Below are 22894 nucleotides of genomic sequence, written 5' to 3' on the forward strand. Positions count from 1 at the left end.
GTGGAAGACTATGAAGTAAAACCAAAAGTTGCCTTCTTTTCCACCTGCTCCTTCTCTAATTTCAGTTCGGCCCCTGGGAGTTTCTTACTTTCCATAACATTTGTTTTTTTTTTTTTTGCAATGGAGTCTCGCTCTGTTGCCTAGGCTGGAGTATAGTGGCACAATCTCAGCTCACTGCAACCTCGGCCTCCCGGGTTCAAGCGATTCTCCTGCCTCACGTTCCTGAGTAGCTGGAACTACAGGCATGCACCACCACGTCCGGCTAATTTTTGTATTTTTAGTAGAGACGGGGTTTCACCATGTTGGCCAGGCTGGTCTTGAACTCCTGACCTTAAGTGATCTGCCCACCTCACCTCCCAAAGTGTTGGGATTACAAGTATATGAGCCACCGTGTCTGGCCTCCATTAACACTTTTCATTATTCCTCTCGTCTCCTCTCTGCACACCTGCATGCATGCAGTCCTAGGTCCTCCCTGTAGCTAGCTGTGATACTGGACAGCAAATGGACCACAATTGGAATCAAGAAAATACAGGTTCAACATTTCTTACTGCCTGATTTGAGAAATATGTTCCAGCTTTCTTGGGATCCAGGTGCATAAAATCAACCACGCCCGTGAAGAATGTGAGGAAGTTTAGTGTAAGGCCAAATGGAGTCACCTAGAAATAAACAGAACAAGTTATGAAAAAAAGTTCTTTGGAAGAACCAGGAATGTGAGACACTGCTCACAGTAAACACTCAATGCCACATTATCCCTAACTGTGTCTCTCTCCTCCCCCAACTAACTCTTATCAATCTTTTCTTCCTATAAAACTAACTGGCAGAACAATTCCTTCACTGGCTGTTTCCTTCTTAGTAGGCTCACCTCCCTTCCAGCTAAGAGAGGACATCAATCCTTCCACTCTCTGGGAGTCCTCCATAGAGTGGAAGGAGCTTTGTACATGTATCCTTGGGGAACTGCCAGCCTGACAACTGGAATAGATTGTTACTTACATACTTGCCCAGTAGAGGAAGGTAAAACTCAAAGGCTTGCAAAAGGGAGATACTGACCACAAGCAAGCCAAGTCACCCTACAGAGTCAACAAAAAGCTAAAAGTGACAATCCCCTCAAAAGATAGTGATGAGGGAGATGAATGAAATCAAGAGAACTAAGTCCTCTCTCTTACCTCCCCGCAAAATACGAAACCTATTCTCTGGGAAAACTGTTACCAGAATCAAAAAACAGGAAAAGTGCAAATTCTGAAAATGTCAATTAAATTCTAAATATCACATAAATATCCAGCCCCTTTCTCGTACTCATTCTCAGGCAGCCAGGCTTAGACCCTCTTGGGTGGAGATTGTCAGATCCTTTCTAGAGAAATCTAACATGCCAGAGAAGACCTATAACAATCACATTATGAGGTTGTCCAAATTAAATCTGCTAGTCCTGTTCCTGACAGGAAAGTTAAATAGTCACCAAGAAGCTGGGCACGGTGGCTCATGCCTATAATCCTAGCACTCTGGGAGGCTGAGGCAGGTGGATCACCTGAGCTCAGGAGTTTGAGACCAGCCTGGCCAACACAGTGAAACCCTGTCTCTACAAAAATACAAAAATTAGCTGGGCGTGGTGGTGGATGCCTGTAGTCCCAGCTACTCAGGAGGCTAACGCAAGAGAATCACTTGAACCTGGATGGTGGAGGTTGCAATGAGCTGAGATCATGCCACTGCACTCCAGCCCAGGTGACAGAGCAAGACTCTGTCTCAAAAAAAATAATTATTATAAAAATTACAAAAATTTAAAAAACAGTCAACAATCCCACACAGGCACACAGACTTGCTCACAGTTTTTTAGCACCTCACTCATAATACGGCAATCTAAACAAAAACTTCCTAGAGAATTGGAAGTTAAAGTTGAGAGGCTCTCCCAGGATGCTTCTGGATAATGTGCCACACTAAAACGAGGAAGTAAACCAAAAAGAAGAACACATGGGACCAAAGAAGGCTCCAAGAGAGATAGAGGAGAGAGCAGAAGGGAAGTCCTAGGATACTGGCTATGCAGCAGCCCTACAGAGCAACTAGTCCATCCGAGAGCAGGAGAACATCAAAAAGGGTTCTAGGTGGGAGGAAAAAGAAACCAGTAGTTTACTTAAAGGGTTTGAAAGCATGCAGAATTGTAGCGAGATGAAAATAAGTTGAGGATATAGGAAAAAATATTGATAGAAAAAGAATTTCGCAAATGACAAAAACAAAGCTGACTGCCACCTCCAAGAGAAAAAAAAGCTGTTCAAGAAGGTCATAGTAGGCCACGTGTGATGGCTCACACCTGTAATCACCGCATTTGGGGAGGCCCAGATAGGTGGATCACTTGAGGTCAGGAGTTTGACACCAACCTAGCCAACATGGTGAAACCCTGTCTCTACTAAAAATACAAAAATCAGCCAGGTGTGGTAGTGCATGCCTGTAGTCCCAGCTACTTGGGAGGTTGAGGCAGGGGGATCACTTGAACCTGGGAGGCAGAGGCTGCAGTGACCTAAGATCATGCCACTGCATGCCAGCCTGAGCAACAGAGCGAGACTCTGTCTCAAAAAAAAAAAAAAAAAAAGGAAAGTCATGCTGGTATGCTGGGCGAGGTCACTCACGCCTGTAATCCCAGCACTTTGGGAGGCCAGGATGGGAGGATCACTTGAGCTCAGGAGTTCAACACCAGCCTGGGCAACATAGTGAGACTTTATTTCTACAAAATATACATATTTTAATGAAAAAAAGAGAGACCCAAATGTTTTCTAGCTTGACAAAAAGTTAAAACTCAATGCCTAAGATTGAAAAATCAAGAAATACCAGCAGAAGCTTATTACTCAAAAATATGGAGAGAAATTTCAAAACATAAGCTAAAAGAGTTAAAGATCAGGGTTATGATGGATAAGTTCTTCATTATAAACCTTTTAATTCCATTTGACCCTTTAGATCAGCACCATCCAACAGAAATACAATGCTAGCCACACATGTAATTTTAAGTTTTCCGGCAATCACATTTTAGAAACTACAAAGAAACAAAAGACATTTTAGTATAGTTTTTTTAACCTAATATATCCAACATATTATCATTTCAACATGTGGCACTGGCCACATCTGAAGTGCTCAATGGGCATAAGTGACTAGTGACTACCCTTATCAGATAGACAGTAGTTTTAGACCATATGCATGTAATATTTTAAAAAGAATTATTTTTGTTTTAAAAAGTAGTAGTAGCAATGAACAGCTTACCTTCTGCACCTGAGCTTTGACCACCAGTCCTGGTAGTAAGTTATTAAGGGTCCAGCTCTGCTCTTCAGTAGCAATGGCAGTAGAAACCTCTGAGTGACCAACAGACAGACTAACAACTCCTCCGTTGCCTTTCACCTTTTCAACGATGCAGTTCAGGTACTGACCCACCTTTAGTTTAGCACCTGAAAGCCCAGATCCAGACCCCAAAAGAAAAAATGTCTCTATGAGAAGGACTTTTAACATGGGTCCAAGTAATACTTGAAGAGACCCATGGCCTACCTGCCCAATTAGCATCAATTACTCCCCACATTCCCAATCTCTAAGGTGCCAACTACAAGAAGGAAATGAAGTTATCCTAATTGATCTGGAATTCAATTACCATACAAAAATATGAACATCTCAACAAGCCAGGAGATTGCTGGTTCAGAAGCCATGGGGGCCCAAATTGCAGTGGAATATTCCAGGTGAGAAAAACTGACACTGTTCCATCAGATCTTAGTGAGATCTGCCACTCGTTGGCCCTTCATACATCTTTCCTTTCCTATTAACTAGGATTAAGTGCTGGTTTAACCAAAGCCATAGCACCTTCAGGGTCACCATTCTGTCATGTTACTCATCAAAATGGCACTTAAATATAATCCCCATATGTACCACCTCACCACCAGGTACTGGCCCCTTTTCTTGCCCTCACCTTTGTTCTTCTGTCTGATGTATTCCTGGGCTTTCAGCAGTGGCAGAAAAGCTCTGGTCCCATCAACACCAATGTCCACTAAGTAGCCATGGTCTTCCAGGCTGGATACGGTACCTGTAAGTAGCTGGGGAAGAGAAAGTAGTCCCAAAAGTTCCAATTCAAAGGTAACAGGACGCACAACAAACGTCCAAACTTGAATGTTCCTGCCACTAAGCTCCCACTCTGCCACTATCCCACCCCCACGTTTAACTTTAAGCCACAATCCCACTAGACAGCAGACATCAAATTCAATACTCCCAGGCTTGAAGGATCTGACGGTTGCCAGGCAATGAGGAATGTTTAACACAGCTGAATGATGGAACAATATAGAAGAATCTCTTGCCTCGAGTGCTTTCAAAAGATAGCAGACTTTCAGCCGGGCACGGTGGCTCACGCCTGTAATCCCAGCATTTTGGAAGGCTGAGGCAGACAGATCACTTGAGGTCAGGAGTTTGAGACCAGCCTGGCCAACATGGTGAAATCCCATCTCTATTAAAAATACAAACATTGCCGGGCGCGGTGGCTCAAGCCTGTAATCCCAGCACTTTGGGAGGCCGAGACGGGTGGATCACGAGGTCAGGAGATCGAGACCATCCTGGCTAACACTGTGAAACCTCGTCTCTACTGAAAATACAAAAAACTAGCCGGGCGAGGTGGCGGGCGCCTGTAGTCCCAGCTACTCGGGAGGCTGAGGCAGGAGAATGGCGTAAACCCGGGAGGCGGAGCTTGCAGTGAGCTGAGATCCGGCCACTGCACTCCAGCCTGGGCGACAGAGCGAGACTCTGTCTCAAAAAAAAAAAAAAAAAAAAAAAAAATACAAACATTAGCCAGGCATGGCACCTGTAATCCCTGCTTCAGGAGGCTGAGGCAGAAGAATTGCTTAAACCCAGGAGACAGAGGTTGCAGTGAGAAGAGATCATGCCACCGCACTCCAGCCTGGGCAAGAGTGAGACTGTCTTTAGAAAAAAAAAGATAGCAGACTTTCACGTTATGCAAAGAGAGATGAACTGCTCGACCCTGCAAGGGCGCTCCCAGAACCAGGACTACTAAGAGAATCCAGTACTACCCTTCTAACTGTCATAGGATGTCTCTTCTGAGCACCTCCAACACATTAAAAAAATACTGCTGGCAGGGCGTGGTGGCTCATGCCTGTAATCCCAGCACTTTGGGAGGCTGAGGCGGGTGGATCACCTGAGGTGAGGAGTTCAAAACCAACGTGGACAACACGGTGAAACCCCGTCTCTCCTAAAAATAAAAAAAATTAGTCAGGTGTGGTGGTACACGCCTGTAATCCCAGTTACCGGAGAGGCTGAGGCAGGAGAACTGCTTGAACCCAGGAGGTGGAGGTTGCAGTAAGCCAGGATCACGCCATTGCACTCCAGCCTGGGCAACAAAGCAAGACTCCATCTCAAAAAAAGAAAAAAAAAATGCCAATCTCCTTTATATTACAAGGGAAGTAGTGTGGCTCTGAAACTTACTAGCTATTTGGTCTTTGGTAAGTTACTTAAACCTTTCTGAGTCCATTTTGCCAAATGTATAAGGCATAGTATCTACCTGCCTCACAGGGTTGCTGTAAGAATTTCATCAAAGTGCCCAAAATGTCACCTGTCATATAGTAGGCTCTTGACACTTGTCAATTTCCTGCAACTTAACTTACTTTTATTCCCTTTTTATCCAACTAAATCCTACCAAACTTTCTAGGCCTTTCCTAAATCCTACTGCTTTTAACCAACATTGCAAAGATCATATCGATCTCTGTCCTCTTAATTACAAGAGTACTTACATTATCCATATGAGTGTAAGTTTACCCTTTTGTACCTACCAGACTTGGAGGCTCTGAGCCAGGACTAACATCTCCCGAATCTCCACAGGACTGAACACAAAGTAATGAGATATCCACTAATACAGCTGATAGACTAACTTCTCTGACTACCCCGTCACCTGCTCTCAGACAGCAGCTTTCAAGCATTCTATACAAATGCCAGAAGCCTTTGTAAAAGACTGAATGTGCAAGGAAGTTTCAGTAAGTAAGGCACTATGAGGAACTCCTCACCATCACCAAGTCCCCTGCTAAGGCTTCCAGGAGGCATTTTTCTTTGCCACCAGTGAAATTTGGACTTGCTTAGCCAGGCAAGGTGGCTCACGCCTGTAATTCCAGCACTTTGGGAGACCGAGGTTGGGAGTTCGACACCAGCCTGACCAACAAGGAGAAACTCAGTCTCTACTAAAAATATAAAACTACCTGGGCGTGGTGATGCATGCCTGTAATCCTGGCTACTCAGGAGGCTGAGGCAGGAGAATCGCTTGAACCCGGGAGGTGGAGGTTGTGGTGAGCCAAGATCACACCATTGCTCTCCAGCCCGGGCAACAGCAGCGAAACTGACTCAAAACAAAAGAAATTTGGACTTGATTTCTCTTTTCTCTTCTCCAATGTAATGATTAGGTTCAAGTCTTCAATGTCCATTACGTATCCAAAGAACCCAAGAGACCTTCCTTCCAGAAAAAGACCCACTCCTATGTGTAACAGTTAAGCTGAGAGGAAAAGGTGGCCTAGACCATGCTCCCTAGGAGGCAGGGAGAAGGCACACTGCCCACTCCTCCTCCCTGACCCTAGATACCTACCATGCCAGGCTTCAGGGCCTCAGCACTCAGCACTCTGTTGACATTTTTGGGGTTCAGAGACAGCTTGACACTCTTCTTACCCCTGTCTGTGATGCCCAGACTGCTTACCACACATCTTACCAGCATTCCAGGTGAGAAAAGTTCAGGCAAGTGAAGTAGGTCCTGCATAACACAAATGAGAAAGAGCTGATACACACCCTTCTCCTGAACCAAAACTCCATTACCCAGCCTTGGCTCAGTGCCTTCTCATCCTCAGACGCCAAAGAACCCAAAAGGTAGGTGAGGAATAACCCCCGCATCCACAAAGGAAGTTGGGTCTGTGGCCTAGCCACAGTCTTGAATTTCAGCATAAGGCCTTCAAATATTTCTACATAACTGGCATGTAAAATGACACGTCAAAAGAGTTGTCTACACTTTCTGCCTCTACTTCATCTCTTACTCACTCTTCGGCTCACTGCCATCTGTTTTCCACCCCTCTTACTCTACCACTTTATCTCCCCATAGAACTACCAATGAGTTCCATATTGCTACATCCAGTGGTCAGTTTTGCAGTCTATCTCTTACATGACCATTAAAAAGCACTTGAGGGTTGGGCGCAGTGGCTCACGCCTGTAATCCCAGCACTTTGGGAGGCCAAGGTGGGCAGATCACCTGAGGTCAGGAGTTTGAGATCAGCCTGGCCAACATGGTAAAACCCTATCTCTACTAAAAATACAAAAATTAGCTGGGTGTGGTGACGTTTGCCTGAAATCCCAGCTACTCAGGAAGCTGAGGCAGGAGAATTGCTTGAACCTGGGAGTTGGAGGTTGCAGTGGGCTGAGATCATGCCACTGCATTCCAGCCTGGGCGAAAGAGTGAGACTCCATCTCAAAAAAAAAAAAAAAAAAAAATTATAGGTCAGGCATGGTGGCTCACACCTATAATCCCAACACTCTGGGAGGCCGAGGCGGGTGGATCATTTGAGGTCAGGAGTTCGAGACCAGCCTGGCCAACATGGTGAAACCCTGTCTCTACTGAAAATACAAAAATTAGCTGGGTGCGGTGGCAGGCACCTGCAATCCCAGCTACTGGGAAGGCTGAGGCAGGAGAATCGCTTGAACCCAGGAGACGGAGGTTTCAGTGAGCTGAGATCATACCACTGCACTCCAGCCTGGGCAACAGAGTGAGACTCTGTCTCAAAAACTGAAAAATCATGATCATCTCTGCCAATCCAGGGCCCCCTTCAGGGTTTCCTATCTCAGGATGTCATGACCAAGTATCAAATCATGCACCACAGAAACCTAGAACTCAGCCCTGACACCTCTATCTGCCCCACCACCCATATTGAATCTATCACCAAGCAATGACTTTGCCTCCTCAGTCCTCAGGAAATCCTGAACCCAGGTCACCATCAATCTCAGGACGTGAACGACCACAAGAGCCTCCTAACGTGTCTCTAAGGAACTTCTCATGCCTCGTCAATCTACATGCTATGCTACATGTCACCGACCCCAATGAGAACATTTCAAGGACTTCCCATTGATTCTAGAATTTAAAAACAATACTTAAAATGGTCTGCAAGGCTGCATATGCCCTGGCCCCCACTCAGGATCTCCTGCCCATCTCACATCACAGTCTCTCTTGTTCTCCTTACCTAGCCATACTAGCCTTCTCTCTGTTATATATCACATTGCTTCTGCCTGAACGCCATTCCTTCTTTACCTAGGGAACCCTCATTCTTTAGATCTCAGCTTAAGCATCCCTTCCTCAACAACTTAGTCAAAAATTCCTTTATAATAAACTCTCATGGGACCTTGCACCTTCCCTTCTTAGCACCTGGCAAAATTGTAATTTTAAATCTATCTGTGTTCCACTTATTTTCAATAACAGGCTTCATTCAGATTTCCCTTACCTTCAGAGGTTGTTCTTGTGTCACCTGCTCATTCAGCTTTTTGGTGTAGGCATCACAGATTTCAGTGACTTGTACAAACCCCTGGAGGCCGTTGGGGAGACTAATCACCAGTTCCAGTTCATTCACCTCTTTTACACAACCCAGAATCCGCATTCCCTCACATAGGGACTAGAAGAGAAAAAGTGAAATGTGTACAATAAGGACGGGAACAACAACAGGAAAGGTTGGAAGGTCTGGCTTCTAGTCTCAATTTAAAAGCTATGAGGCCGAGCACAGTGGCTTACGCCTATAATTCCAATACTCTGGGTGGCCAAGGCAGGAGGACTGCCTGAGCTCAGGAGTTCCAGACCAGCCTGGGCAACATAGTTTCTACAAAAAAAAAAGATTAGCCAGGCATAGTGGTGCACGCCTGTAGTCGCAGGTACTCTGAGGTGAGTGGATCGCTTGAGCCAGGAGGTTGAGTCTGCAGTGAGCCGTGATCACACCACTATACTGCAGCCTTGGCAAGAAAGTGACACCCTATCTCAAAAAAAAAAGATGAAAAATAGGCCGGGCATGGTGACTCACGCCTGTAATCCCGAAACTTTGGGAGGCTGAGGCGGGTGGATTACCTGAGGTCAGGAGTTCGAGAGAGCAGCCTGGCCAACATGGCAAAACCCCGTCTCTACTAAAAAATACAAAAATTAGCCGGGCATGGTAGCAGGTGCCTGTAATTCCAGCTACTCAGGAGGCTGAGGCTAGAGAATCAGTTGAACCTGGGAGGCAGAGGTTGCAATGAACTGAGATCACGCCACTGCACTCCAGCCTGGGCAACAAGAGTGAAACTCTGTCTCGAAAATAAAAAATAAAAATAAATAAATAAATAAAAACCTACAGGAATTTTGTAAGTGAAAAGAAATACACATGTGGACATATCAGTGAACTCAAATTTTATCTGACAGAGCACTGTGAAAGGTCTAGATTATACAAGTGTTAACAGCACTGGGATACTGGAGGACACCTTTGCCTTTTACCTTATTCTGAGCAACCCAAATTCAAATGCCTGGTAGACAACACAATGAAGGAAGCCAGCTAGCTAGTGGAGATAGTGGCAGTCTGGAGTGACCATGCCAGGTCTAAAGGGCACAACTACTACCCAGCTCCTTGTCATTACAAACATGAGGGAATATGGGCCTTGTGCTTACATGAAAAATTTTTTTCAGGCAAAAAAAATTTTAGTTTTCGGCCAGGCGCAGTGGTTCACGCCTGTAATCCCAGCACTTTGGGAGGCCAAGGCGGGTGGATCACAAGGTCAGGAGATTGAGACCATCCTGGCTAACATGGTGAAGCCCTGTCTCTACCAAAAATACAAAAACTTAGCCGTGCGTGGTGGCGGGCGCCTGTAGTCCCAGCTACTCGGGAGGCTGAGGCAGGAGAATGGTGTGAACCTGGAAAGTGGAGCTTGCAGTGAGCAGAGCAGAAAAGGCGCCACTGCACTCCAGCCTGGGCAACAGTGTGAGACTCTGTCTCAAATAAAAAAATTTTTAGTTTTCTAATGCTGGCTCCAAGTCTAACAATTTTTTTTTAAGTATCATATAGGACAAAATACTGACTCTGAATCTAGCCAAATCTAAATGTTCCCCTTCAAAGTTATTTAACTTCTTTTCTTTTTTACAGCTAACATATATTGGTGTTATCATCTAAAAATGTAAGAAGGCTGGGCACAGTGGCTCACTCCTGTAATTCCAGCACTTTGGGAGGCCAAGGCAGGTGGATCACGAGGTCAGGAGTTCCAGACCAGCCTGACCAACACGGTGAAACCCCATCTCTCTTAAAAATACAAAAATCAGCTGGGTGTAGTGGCGCGTACCTGTAATCCCAGCCATTCAGGAGGCTGAGGCAGGAGAATCACTTGAACCTGGGAGGCAGAGGTTGCAGGGGGCCGAGATCACAACACTGCACTCCAGCCTGGGCAACAGAGTGAGACTCTGTCTCAAAATAAATAAATAAATAAATAAAATAAAATAATTTAAAAATTAGAAAATAAAAATGTAAGGAACACAGTAGACCACTTCAATTCTTGGAGATGGGTTTCACATCTATGAAATGAATGGATAGGATTAGAATAACTGCTAAAGTTACCGTCCATTCTAACCTCTGAATATATGAGAACACAAGTCCTGTGAGGACACAAGCCCACAGCAGTTCTACAGGAAAAAAAGGGGGCAGGCATGGGGGGTAGCTCACGTCTATAATCCCAACACTTTGGGAGGCTGAGGCAGGAGGACTGCTTGAGCACAGGAGTTCGAGACCAACCTAGGCAAAATAGCAAGATGCAAGCCCCACAAAAAATTTAAAAATTAGCTGGGCAAGGTGACACACACCTGCAGTAGTCCCAATTGCTCAGGTGAAGCTGAGGCAGGAAGATTGCTTGAGCCCAGGAGTTCAAGGCTAAAGTGAGCTATGATCATGCCACTGCATTCCAGCCTAAGCAAGAGAGTCAGGCCTGTCTCTGGAAAATAATAAATAAATAAAAAGAAAAAAAAAAAAAAGACTCCTAGCATCAGTTAGCAACAGAAGGAAATCATGCTCAGTCCTCAGCATAAATTGCAAGAATCTCTATACACACACACATGAAGTATAATTTATTAAGGGGAAAATGGAATTAAGGGAAAAAAGAAGGAAAGAAGAAAGAACATACACAAACTTAAGCAACTAAGGTCAATTGTTTAAATGAAAACCAACTTTAACAAACCTCAACACTAAGGATTTCAAACTTCTCTCTTGCGGACTTGCTGCTTTCTCTCTTTTCGATTTTCAACTTTTTTGTTTTTGCTGGCCCCTTCTGGCTCTTTTTTCTTTTGGTGGATCCCTCTTCAGTAGAAATCTAGAAGCGAGTAGGGGGAACCCACAAAGACCCAAAAGCGTAAGAAGCAATCTGACGTTTCCCTCCTATTTCAGGTCATCACTCACCTTGCTTTGTTATTCCTTTACTCCACCCTACTCCATCCCACTCCCAAGTGTTCCTTTAATTCTTGTTTAAAACAAAAAAAAAAGAGCTGCCAATGCTCCCTCTGCCCAAGGTCTGAGAAGCCTCCTTCATGTTCCCAAAGTCTCTTCTCTCTTGTGTTCCTCCTTTCTTGACTGGGATGAACACTGGGGTTCCTCAGTTTGGGAAGCAGTGTAGAAGAGTGCATGAAAATGGACACTGGAGTTACACAGACCCAAGTTAAACTCTCATCTTTTCAACCATAACAAGCTATGTGGTTTCAGCTAAATTATATAAAGTCCAGGCACAGTGGCTCATGACTGTAATCCCAGCACTTTGGGAGGCCAAGGCAGGCAGATCACTTGAGACTAGGAGTTCAAGACCAGCCTGGCCAATAGGCTGTATTTTTTTACACTAAAAATACAAAAAAATTTAGCCGGGCATGGCAGCACACACCTATAGTCCCAGGTACTCCGGAGGCTGATGCAGGAGAATCACTTGAACCCAGGAAGCGGAGGTTGCAGTGAGCTGAGATCACAACACTGCACTCCAGCCTGGGCGACAGAGCAAGACACTGTTTCCTCATCACGGAATTGCGATTGCTGCTTTATAGCACAGTTGAAAAGGTTACATAATATAGACCTAAAGCCACACACTCAAATGTTAGTTCCCTTTCCCCAAGAATTTGGAGCACAGTCTAGTCTAGGTGAGACTGTGAAGTCTAATGTAAATTCTGACCATTACATATGGAACCCATGTAAAAATGCAATGATCAGTCAGGCACAGTAGAACATGCCTGCTGTTCCAGCTACTCAGGAGGCTAAGGAGGAAGGATCGACTGAGCCCAGGAGTTTAAGTCCAGCCTGGGTAACAGAGTGAAACATCATCCCTCCCCATCTCTTTAAACGACAACAACAAAAACAAGAAAAACATCGGCTGGGCGCAGCAGCTCACACCTGTCATCCCAGCACTTGGAGAGGTCAAGGTGGGCGGATCATCTGAGGTCAGGATTTTCAGACCAGTCAGGCCAACATTGTGAAACCCTGTCTCTAACAAAAATACAAAAATTAGCCAGGTATGGTAGCAGGCACCTGTAATCCCAGCTACTCACGCCACTGTACTTCAGCATGGGCAACAGAGTGAGACTCCGTCTCAAAAAAAAAAAAAAGAAAAAAAACTGCTTCCTCTCCATCCTTCATCCACATGGCACATGGCAAAGGGAGCCTAAGAACAAGAAACTGCAGCACTTTACTCTGTTTGTGTGTTTCTCGAGACAGAGTCTCGCTGTCTCACCCAGGCAGGAGAGCAGTGGCACAATATTGAGTCACTGCAACCTCCGCCTTGTCAGTTCAAGCAATTCTCATGCCTCAGCCTCCCAAGTAGCTAGGACTACAGGTGTACCACCATGCCCAGCAAGTTTTGGTATTAGTATAGACGGGGTTTCACCATGTTGGCCAGGCTAGTATTGAATTCCTAGCCTCAAGTAATCCTCCTGCCTCGGCTTCCCAAACTGCTGGGATTACAGGCATGAGCCACTATACCCAGCTAACAACTGTACTTTAAACTCTAATACTAAATGCCAAGTTTCAAAAGATACAGGATCATGGTGGTATGGCCTCTCTAAACGAATTAAATTTATAGACGCAGACTTCAATGCAAAAAAAATCTGGAAAATAACACATTCTCAAATAAGGCTCATTTTTCACAAGACCCTAGAGTAAAAGTTTCCAGTGAGTGTCATCAAACAAGCATACTACTTACATCAAATAAGTTGTCTTGTTCAACTGACTGCTGGAAAGCTTTCTCTGGTTTGTGGATCTTTCTTGTACCTCCTCGGGGGAAGCTTTCTTCCAGGGTTGCCATGTTTGGGTCTCCTAAAAACAACGCAAAAGATAATGGTGACATGTTGTCTTCGTAGCAGATTTCAGAAAGGTGTGATCAACGGGGCAAGAGACAGAATGTTCCAGCAATATGCTAGACAACATTCAGGACTACAATATAGATGGTTTAGATGTCAGGCCCGGGATAATCCATACTTCATCTTTCCAAAGGTCTCTGCTTTAAAACCACAAGTCCACCTACCTTCTTCCAGAAAAGTAAGTTGTAGATTCAACGTAGCAAATACTCACTAAGCAGCTACAGTTAAGTCAGAGATACACTGTAGCTCTATAGATGAATATATAATTTTCTGCCTTCAAAGAACATGTACGTTTTGAAGATAAAACAATTATGTAAGTAACTTAAAATGCAAATTGGATTATAAAAGATCACAAAGATGCAGGAAGGGATAAGGCTTCAGTAAAGGAGGCAAGCTTCATAAAGAAGATCCTAGGCCAGGCGCGGTGGCTCAAGCCTGTAATCCCAGCACTTTGGGAGGCCGAGACGGGTGGATCATGAGGTCAGGAGATCGAGACCATCCTGGCTAACACGGTGAAACCCCGTCTCTACTAAAAAATACAAAAAACTAGCCGGGCGAGGTGGCGGGCGCCTGTAGTCCCAGCTACTCGGGAGGCTGAGGCAGGAGAATGGTGTAAACCCGGGAGGCGGAGCTTGCAGTGAGCTGAGATCTGGCCACTGCGCTCCAGCCTGGGCAACAGAGCGAGATGTGGTCTCAGAAAAAAAAAAAAAAGAAGATCCATTTTGCTGAAGGGTAAAAGATGAACAGAAGCTTGACAGGTAGAAAGGGAATGTGAGAAAAGACATGAATGGGAAAAACCTATTATTTCAATAAACACCAGCAATTTCCCTATCAAACAACTGCTCAAAGGCTTGCTGTTGTCTCTGAAGAATTATTCAACTAGACCACTGGGAGATTAAAGCATAAAAACTGAAGTTTAATTTTAAAGGAGGCCGGGCACCATGGCTCACACCTGTAATGCCAGCACTTCAGGAGCCTGAGGCGGGCGGATCATCTGATGTCAGGAAAAATGCAAAAATTAGCCGGGGGTGGTGGCATGCGCCTCGTCTCAGCTACTCGGGAGGCTGAAGTGGGAGAATTGCTTGAGGCCGGGAGGCGGAGGTTGCACTGAGCTCAGCTCATACCACTGCACTCCAACCTGGGGGACAAAGCAAGATTCCGTCTCAAAAAAGTAAAGAAGAAGTTGGGCTTTTTTGTAGAAGACCTTGAATTAGATACGGGTAGTTTACTTTGGCAAGTCAGAGACTTAAGCAGGGAAAGCGACAGAACAACAAGCAAGAAAAATATACTGCAGACTATAGATTGGACATGAAGAGAGACAGTACTGAAGGCAAATAAATTCGGTAGAAGGATTCAAATGCATTGTTTCCTGATAGCTCAGTGATTTAAAAAAAAAAAAAAAGGATTCAAGTGTAGGACAGTAGAGAAACCAGGAGAACCAGAACTGCGTATAAGTGAAAACAGAAGACAGGAGAGGTTAGTTCTGACAGACACTTGGCAATAAGAATCTAGAAGAGCTTGAGACTAGAGAAGTGATGACTGGGTGGGGCCAAGGATATGGAATCAGGGATGGGTATCAAAGAAACAGGAAAGTTCAGGGGGTTTGGTTTGCTGGGAATTTCACCCTTAATTTCCTTTCAAACAAGGGGAAACTGAGGCTCCAAAAAGTAAGGAGATCCAGGGGCACAGAAGACACTTAGGCTACTTTCCGAACACAAAGCCTGAAGTTACACGGGCTGCTAGCACAGAGCCGGCTTCGAAGCGCGGCTAAGGTGGCCGAACCACACTCATCTAGCGGGTGCCTGGCAGGGCCCCAGGCCTGGGAGAGACCTGACAGCCATGAGGTTTCCTCGTTTTTCGCCTCTGCCTTTACTCACCCGCCCCGCGGCGTCAGCACCCCGCTAGCACTGAGCTCGAACCGCGGTACTCACACACGTGGAGACCAGGATACCTACGCTCCAGAGCAATTCTTCCGGAAGTGTGGACAGGCTCAACACCCTACTTCCGTTGCTATGTTGTGGAGGTGACCTAGAGACAGGAATCGGAAGGGCGGGACTTGGAGCCGTAGCCAATCATCGCAGAAGGCCGAATCGCGGCGGCTTGCTAAACGCGTGCGGGGGAGGTGGCTTCTTCCGGCTGGGGCGAGAGGTGGTTACGTTTGGTGAAGGACACCAGCTGCGGAATTTTTGGCTTTGGCAGGTGGGTGAAGAGTGGAGGCCGGGCTTGGACCTCGCGCCTCCACGTTGCGGGACCGCCCGCCATTTCTGGCCGAGGAACACCTCGAGGTCTTAGTTTTCGAGGAGAGAAACGGTGGGGAATGGGAAAGGAGCTAGAAAAAACTAGGGGCGCAAGGGGGCGGCCAGCGGGTGAGAAGCCTGGAGGTGAGGTGCATAGGTGCGCCCAAGGGCTCCCACAGTTTCCGAAGACCCTTAGATTGCATTCGCCAGTGGAGAAAAATGAGGCCCTCCGCGAAGCGTCCCCCGAGGTCACCCAGTGACGTAATATTGGACGAGGGCTAGGGCTTCTGACCCCCATTACCGGCCGAATTAACCTCTTTTCTTCTGTATGCACATAACTGTTCCCACCGAGCTGTGCTTAGGAAGCTGGCCAGCCGGGCCTCCTTTAGCTACACTGCAGCCTTTTTCAAAGCGAGTGAATGTGGCCCGGCCCCTACAGTTCGCCAGGCCCGCTGTAAAAGGGTTAGATTTCAGTCTGTAGACGATCAGTGGGAAGGCCTTTCCTAGGAGGTAGCCAGAACAGAGAGCTGTAAACTCCTTGAGTGCAAGAAGCTGCTTCTGTTACGTGAGTGGTTCTCACTCATCTTTGCCTTCCTTACCTCGTGATCTCACCATTCCAGGTAGGTGTTAAGTTAGAAAGGAAAATACTAACATCGAGGAATAGAGAAAGTAACAAGAGCTACTGGTCACTTTGGACCTTTAATAAAGTGCCCATCTCACAGATGGAGAGAGGCAGGGAAGGATTAGCGGTGGCTCACGCCTGTAATCTCAGCACTTTGGGAGGCCGAGGCAGGCAGATCACCTGAGGTCCAGAGTTCATGACCAGCCTGAATAATATGGTGAAACCTCGTCCCTACCAACAGTACAAAAATTAGCTGGGCGTGGTGGCGCACACCTGTAGTTCCAGCTACTGGGGAGGCTGAGGCAGGAGAATCGCTTGACTCCGGGAAGCGGAGATTGCAGTGAGCCGAGATCATGCCACTGCACTCCAGACTGGACGACAGAGTGAGACTTTGTCTCAAGAAGAGCTGTTAGCAGCTTAATTAAAACAGACCACCATTTAACAACATTAAATCACAACTAGGAGTCTTACAAAGGGCACTGTAAACACAAGGGTTCCTTTATCTTTGCCCTAAAGTAACCTGCTGCATGCTGAAGAATGCAGAACCAAATTTTTCGACCTTACTCCATCATTATCTCACCAGCAACAACCCCGTTCCCCATTTCGTCCTCCATTTGAGCCTCTCAAGAGTCCTCCTCCTTTAAGACCCAGACTAACTTGAGTGACTGATTTCAGTTCTTGAACCATGCACTTCGCTGCAGTCAGAATTAGTCTTCTGTAGGATATCACAAAACATCAGCCTTCCTCCCATATTATGTGTAAAGGAAATTTAAAGCACCTTAGTATTGCTGGGCATATTCTCCTAAAAAGTTTCGTTAGATGTAATGTAGTGGAGGTTTTCAGTTAATGGTCAAAGTTAAGCCCTTGTTTTCTGTAGCGTTTCTCCTAAAAACCTACTTCACACCCTAAGAAATGAATCCAAAAATGTATCATGAAATGAATGGGGGAGGAAGTATGTCTTTAGTAAGTTTAGTAAAGTGAAACAGTTGATAGCTACATTATAAAGTTGCTTTTATCGCTTCTGTTGGCTAAGATCAAGTGTATAAAGTTACTTTTAATGGAGATTTTCCTAACTTGGGCTAGACTGGCCAAGGTCTCTGAAGAGGCCTAAGGAAGTTTGGATTTCCTTCATTGCTCCAAGAACCTTCTTGAAACTTGAAAATTAAGGTCATTTTTCTCAAATTTTCATTGCCAATTCTTGACACAAGAATGCCTCTGAAAGCCTTTGAATGGGGGAGTTCCAGTTTCCATAGCAATGACTCCCTCACAGATATCTCCCTCTTCCATTTCATCAAGACCCAGCTGAGTCACTGTCACTGCCTACCAATCTCGACCGGACCTCGACCGGCTCGTCTGTGTTGCCAATCGACTCGGCGTGGCGTCGGTCGTGGTAGATAGGCGGTCATGCATACGAATTTTCAGCTCTTGTTCTGGTGACCTTTCGAATGTGTCTTGTCTATAAAAGAAATTCATGCCTTTGTAAAATACACAGGTACTATAGATTAAGCCGCCTTTGCTATATATTCTTCCAGAGTTTTTTTAATACACTATTTGTTTTTCTATTTCATTTACTGCAGTATTTTTCAAACTTTAGCATGCTTCAGGATTATCTAGAAGCCTTATTAAAATAGATTCCTGGACCCAGAGTTTCTGATTCAATAGGTAGGGCCTAAGAATGTGCACTAACAAGTTTCCAGTGATGCTAATGCTGCTGGTCTAGGGACAAGACTCAGAGAACCATTGACGTGCTTTATAAAATCCAGAAATAAGATTTTTCTTACAACATTTAACGTTACTTGGGACATCTTCCCATGTCAGTACACAAAGATCTGTGCATATTTTGTGTCATTTAATGGAAACCATTTTTTAATGAGTCTTCTATAAATGGACTTTTAAGATTTTCATAAACAATATTTCATTGACCATCTTTGAACCACACAATGTGCTTCCACTTCGTAATATTTCAGTAAGGGTAAATTCCTGGAGAAAAAAACAGCTGGATGGAAGGGTATACTCATTTTATAATTCGATAGATACTGCCAAATTGGACTTTCTGAAGGTTGTACCAGTTTATTTTTTTATTTATTTTTTTGAGACAGAGTCTCGCTTTGTCGCCCAGGCTGGAGTGCAGTGGCACGATCTCGGCTCACTGCAACCTTTGCCTCCTGGGTTCACACCATTCTCCTGCCTCAGCCTCCCGAGTACCTGGGACTAGCGGCGCCTGCCACCACGTCCAGTTAATTTTTTGTATTTTTAGTAGAGACGTGGTTACACCGTGTTAGCCAGGATGGTCTCGATCTCCTGATCTCATGATCTGCCCGCCTCGGCCTCCCAAAGTGCTGGGATTACAGGCGTGAGCCACCGCGCCCGGCCGGTTGTACCAGTTTATACTCCAAGCAACAGAGAGAGAATTCTTGTTTTCTCACATACTTAATGCTACTATTTACCATAATTTTATCTTTGCTCATTTGATGAAATATTGGTCTCATTTGACATTTCTTTGACTAATAGGTTGGTTATCCTTTTATGTTTTGTCTTTTTGTTTTTGGCATTTTTTTCTTTTTTTTTTTTGTTTTTTTTTTTTTCTGAGGACGAGTCTCGTCTGTCGCCCAGGCTGGAGATGCAGTGTCCGGATCTCAGCTCACTGCAAGCTCCGCCTCCCGGGTTCACCGCCATTCTCCTGCCTCAGCCTCCCGAGTAAGCTGGGGACTACAGGCGCCCCGCCAGGTCGGCCCGGCCTAGTTTTTGTATTGTTTAAGTAGAGACGGGGTTTCACCATGTTAGCCCAGGATGGTCACTTGATCTCCTGACCTCGTGAATCGCCCGTTCTCGGCCTTCCCAAAAGTGCTGTGGCATTACAGGCTTGAAGCCCACCGCGGCCCGGCCAAGGCATTTTTTTCTTAAATTTTCCCCTTCTCCTGAGATGACTTAAATATTTCCCCATATTTTCTTCCAGGACTTTCTAGTTTCACTATTTACATTTAAATCTTTTATCTATTTTGGTGGTGGTGCAAGGATTCCAGCTTCCTTACTACCACCAGTAGCTATTATTAACTCCATTTAGTAAATGATCCCTTCTCCCCTGTCCCATGGAGGTCCTAAATTACTTATAACAAGAAAAATTGTAAAAGTAAGGGTTGTAGTTGAGCTGTTGATGATCACCCGTTGAGAACGTTTGAAAAATAGCAGCTCCAATTTTCGAGTAGCCTTAAAATGGATTAATTCAACGTACTGTGGTGTGATGGAGCCAGGAATGAAAAACATTAAGCTGTATTGGGTCAGAGAATGAACTTAGCAGGGGCTATTGTGTTCTCCTCTTATGCTGAGTGATTTGATGTATTCTGAGGTGCTCATGAAATAGCAGTCAACGTAAAATCCTACTTCCAAAAGCTTTTCTTATCAGGAAGGCTTTTTCCACCATCTTTGCTACTGCTGTGTTGGGTGAGATATAAATATTTACAGTATTTATATGCAGTGACCTTGAGTTTTTAGACTAAAACAAGACAAAATTTGTTTACTTTTAAATTACATCCAAACCAATTTATTGTTGCTTTCTTTCTTTTTTTAAAAGATTGAAATCATGGCAGGTCCAGAAAGTGATGCGCAATACCAGTTCACTGGTATTAAAAAATATTTCAACTCTTATACTCTCACAGGTAGAAGGAATGTAAGTATTAATGATAACTTTAAGCAGTTATATTTTAAAATAATATAGATGCAACAAGTCTTGTTTACTTTTTTCTTTCTTTCTCAGTGTGTACTGGCCACATATGGAAGCATTGCTTTGATTGTCTTGTATTTCAAGTTAAGATCCAAAAAAACTCCAGCTGTGAAAGCAACATAAATGGTAAGAAGTTGACATTTAAACCTTTATAACTTAAGCCATTTTGATGTTAAGATTTTCCCCCAACATTTACTATAAAAATAAACCATTGTCATTTTGCAAAATTTATAGCATACAAGAAAAAAAGAGGCCTAGTATAGTGGCTCATACCTGTAATCCCAGCACTTTGGCAGGTCAAGGCAGGCAGATGACTTGAGCCCAGGAGTTCAAGACCAGCCTGGGCAACATAATGAAACCCCATCTCTACCAAAACAAACATTAGCCAGGGTGGGAGAACTGCTTAAGTCCAGGAGGCAAAGGTTACAGTGAGCTGAGAACACGCCACTGCATTCCAGCTTGGGCAAAAGAGCAAGACCCTGTCTCAAAAAAAAAAAAGAGGCTAGGCGCAGTGGCTTGTGCCTATAATCCCAGCACAATGGGAGGCTGAGGCAGGCGGATCACCTGAGGTCAGGAGTTTAAGACCAGCCTGGCCAACATGGTGAAACCCCATCTCTACTAAAATACAAAAATCAGCTGGGTGTGGTGGCAGGCGCCTGTAATCCCAGCTACTCGGGAGGCTGAGGCAGGAGAATAGCTTGAGCCCAAGAGGCAGAGGTTGCAGACTTGGAAGCTCTTTATGTAATCATTAACCAACCTTTTATATCAGTTGCAAATATTTCTTTTTCTAGTTTGTTTTCAGTTTTTATGTAATTCTGTCTCATCCTTAAATCCCCATAGGTTTTATTTTCTTCTTATAATTCTCCAACCCCCATTTGCCCATCCTTTAAATCAGTAAATCTCTGTTGCGTTGGCAATAGATATGTGGAAAGCCCAAATGCCAGATCCTCATCTGCTGTAGCTCTCCTTCACAGACATCTTTTTTCTTTTTCTTTTTTCTTTTTTTTTTTTTTGAGATGGAGTTTCACTCTTGTTGCCCAGGATGGAGTGCAATGGCATGATCTTGGCTCACTGCAACCTCTGCCTCCTGGTTCAAACGATTCTTCTGACTCAGGCTCCCGAGTAGCTGGGATTACAGGTGCATACCACCACAAATGGCCAATTTTTTTGTATTTTTAATAGAGACGGGGTTTCACCATGTTGGTCAGGCTGGTCCTAACCTCAGGTGATGTGCCCGCCTTGGCTTCCCAAAGTGTTGGGATTACAGGCATGAGCCACCACGCCCAGCCCAGATATTTTTCTTTTTGAGACTCTAGCTCTGTTGCCCAGGCTGGAGTGAAGTGGTGTGATCTCCGATCACTGCAACCTCTGCTTCCCGGCTCAAGTGACCCTCCCACCTCAGCCTCCTGAATAGCTGGGATTTCAGGTGCACGCCACCACGCCCAGCTAATTTTTGTATTTTCTTTTGGTAGACAGGGTTTTGTGATGTTGCCCAGGTTGCTCTTGAACTCCTGGGCTCAAATGATCCACCTGCCTCAGCCTCCCAAAGTGCTGGGATTACAGGCATGAGCTACTGTACCTGGCCTCTTCTATGCCTAAGAGCTTTTCCAATCTCAACAGTTGACCTTAGGGACTGCATATCCCAGAATGCAGCGATCACTGGCTTATTCCTAACAAACAGGTAGTATTTTGTCCTATTTTTTATATTAATTACCTCCTAACTTCAGGAGGGTGGTAGTATCCCCATTACAAAAATGGAGAGGCCAGGCGTGGTGGTTCACGCCTGTAATCCCAGCACTTTGGGAAGGTGAGGTGGGTGGATCACCTGAGGTGAGGAGTTCGAGACCAGCCTGTCCAACATGACAAAACCCCATCTCTACCAAAAATACAAAAATTAGCTGGGTGTGGTGGCAGGCACCTGTAATCCCAGCTACTCAAGAGGCTGATGCATGAGAATCGCTTGAACCCAGGAAGCAGAGGTTGCAGTTTACCGAGATTGCACTGCTACCCTCCATCCTGGGGGATAGAGTGAGACTCTGTCTCCAAACAAAAAAAAAAAAGATGTTACTTTATATGCTAGACTTTTCTAATAGTATACCTTTAGGATCATACTAAATTGTTGGTAGCTTATTTGTTAAAGGTGGAATGTTAGGTTAAAATGTATTAATCTGAGGCTGGGCACAGTGGCTCACGCCTGTAATCCCAGCACCTTGGGAGGCTGAGGCGGGTGGATCATTTGAGGTCAGGAGTTTGAGACCAGCCTGACCAACATGGTGAAACCCTGTCTCTACTAAAAAATACAAAATTAGGCCAGGCGCAGTGGCTCACGCCTATAATCCTAGCACTTTGGGATGCCGAGACGGGCGGATCACGAGGTCAGGAGATCGAAACCATCCTGGCTAACACAGTGAAACCCCGTCTCTACTAAAAAAAATACAAAAAATTAGCCAGGTGCGGTGGCGGGTGCCTGTAGTCCCAGCTACTCAGGAGGCTGAGGCAGGAGAATGGCATGAACCCGGGAGGCGGAGCTTGCAGTGAGCCAAGACTGCACCACTGCACTTCAGCCTGGGCAACAAAGCGAGACTCCGTCTCAAAAATAAAAAAAAATTAGCCGGGTGTGGTGGCACATGCCTGTAATCCCAGCTACTTAGGAGGCTGAGGCAGGAGAATCACTTGAACCCAGGAGGCGGAGGTTGCAGTGAGCCAAGATCGTGCCATTGCACTCCAGCCTGGGCAACAAGAGCGAACTCTGTCTCAAAAAAAGAAAAAAGTATTAATCTGAGATAGACTTTAATTTTTTTGGTGTCACATCTTTAACAATCTAATAAATTCGCATTCAGTTTCAATGGGTTCATGTTATCTTAGTAATTCTTGAATGTCTTAAAAGTAAAGCTGACCACATTTCTATCTAAACTGTTTGCTTTGTTTATAGGATTTTAAACTGT

The 22894-nt window shown here is 45.0% G+C and overlaps 2 protein-coding genes across 4 annotated transcripts in view; one reads left to right on the forward strand and one right to left on the reverse strand.

The window, feature by feature from the left end:
- The window catches only part of PDCD11 (programmed cell death 11), a 52735-nt gene extending 37359 nt beyond the window's left edge, over positions 1–15376 (reverse strand). For both annotated transcript variants that reach the window (XM_017851772.1, XM_017851771.1), the window contains exons 1-8: positions 15247–15376; positions 13213–13325; positions 11218–11349; positions 8484–8651; positions 6593–6754; positions 3932–4055; positions 3241–3422; positions 549–656 (exon numbers count right to left, since the gene is read on the reverse strand). In XM_017851772.1, coding sequence (XP_017707261.1) covers positions 549–656; positions 3241–3422; positions 3932–4055; positions 6593–6754; positions 8484–8651; positions 11218–11349; positions 13213–13314 — 978 coding nt within the window. In that variant the 5' untranslated portion in view covers positions 13315–13325; positions 15247–15376. The remainder of the gene's footprint in view (positions 1–548; positions 657–3240; positions 3423–3931; positions 4056–6592; positions 6755–8483; positions 8652–11217; positions 11350–13212; positions 13326–15246) is intronic.
- A 62-nt stretch (positions 15377–15438) lies between these two features.
- On the forward strand, positions 15439–20209 carry ATP5MK (ATP synthase membrane subunit k). 2 transcript variants are annotated; one of them, XM_017851779.1, is made up of 3 exons: positions 15439–15568; positions 19800–19895; positions 19983–20199. In XM_017851779.1, exons 2-3 carry the CDS (start codon positions 19809–19811, stop codon positions 20070–20072), a joined length of 177 nt encoding a protein of 58 aa, XP_017707268.1. In that variant the 5' UTR covers positions 15439–15568; positions 19800–19808; the 3' UTR covers positions 20073–20199. The 2 variants fall into 2 exon arrangements, with proteins under 2 accessions (XP_017707268.1, XP_017707267.1); XM_017851778.1 differs by lacking the exon at positions 15439–15568 and adding an exon at positions 17523–17720 and having other exon boundaries at positions 19983–20209.
- Positions 20210–22894: the final 2685 nt, after the last annotated feature.

Source organism: Rhinopithecus bieti, unplaced genomic scaffold, assembly GCF_001698545.2.
Source record: "Rhinopithecus bieti isolate Rb0 unplaced genomic scaffold, ASM169854v2 scaffold_31787, whole genome shotgun sequence".
Lineage (NCBI taxonomy): Eukaryota > Metazoa > Chordata > Mammalia > Primates > Cercopithecidae > Rhinopithecus > Rhinopithecus bieti.

Excerpts from the sequence above, each read along its gene's own strand:
- ATP5MK (XM_017851779.1), top strand. The coding sequence starts at position 19,809 with ATGGCAGGTCCAGAAAGTGATGCGCAATACCAGTTCACTGGTATTAAA. Across the intron at positions 19,896-19,982 it reads CTCTCACAGGTAGAAGGAAT|TGTGTACTGGCCACATATGG; the intron begins GTAAGTATTAAT and ends TTTCTTTCTCAG.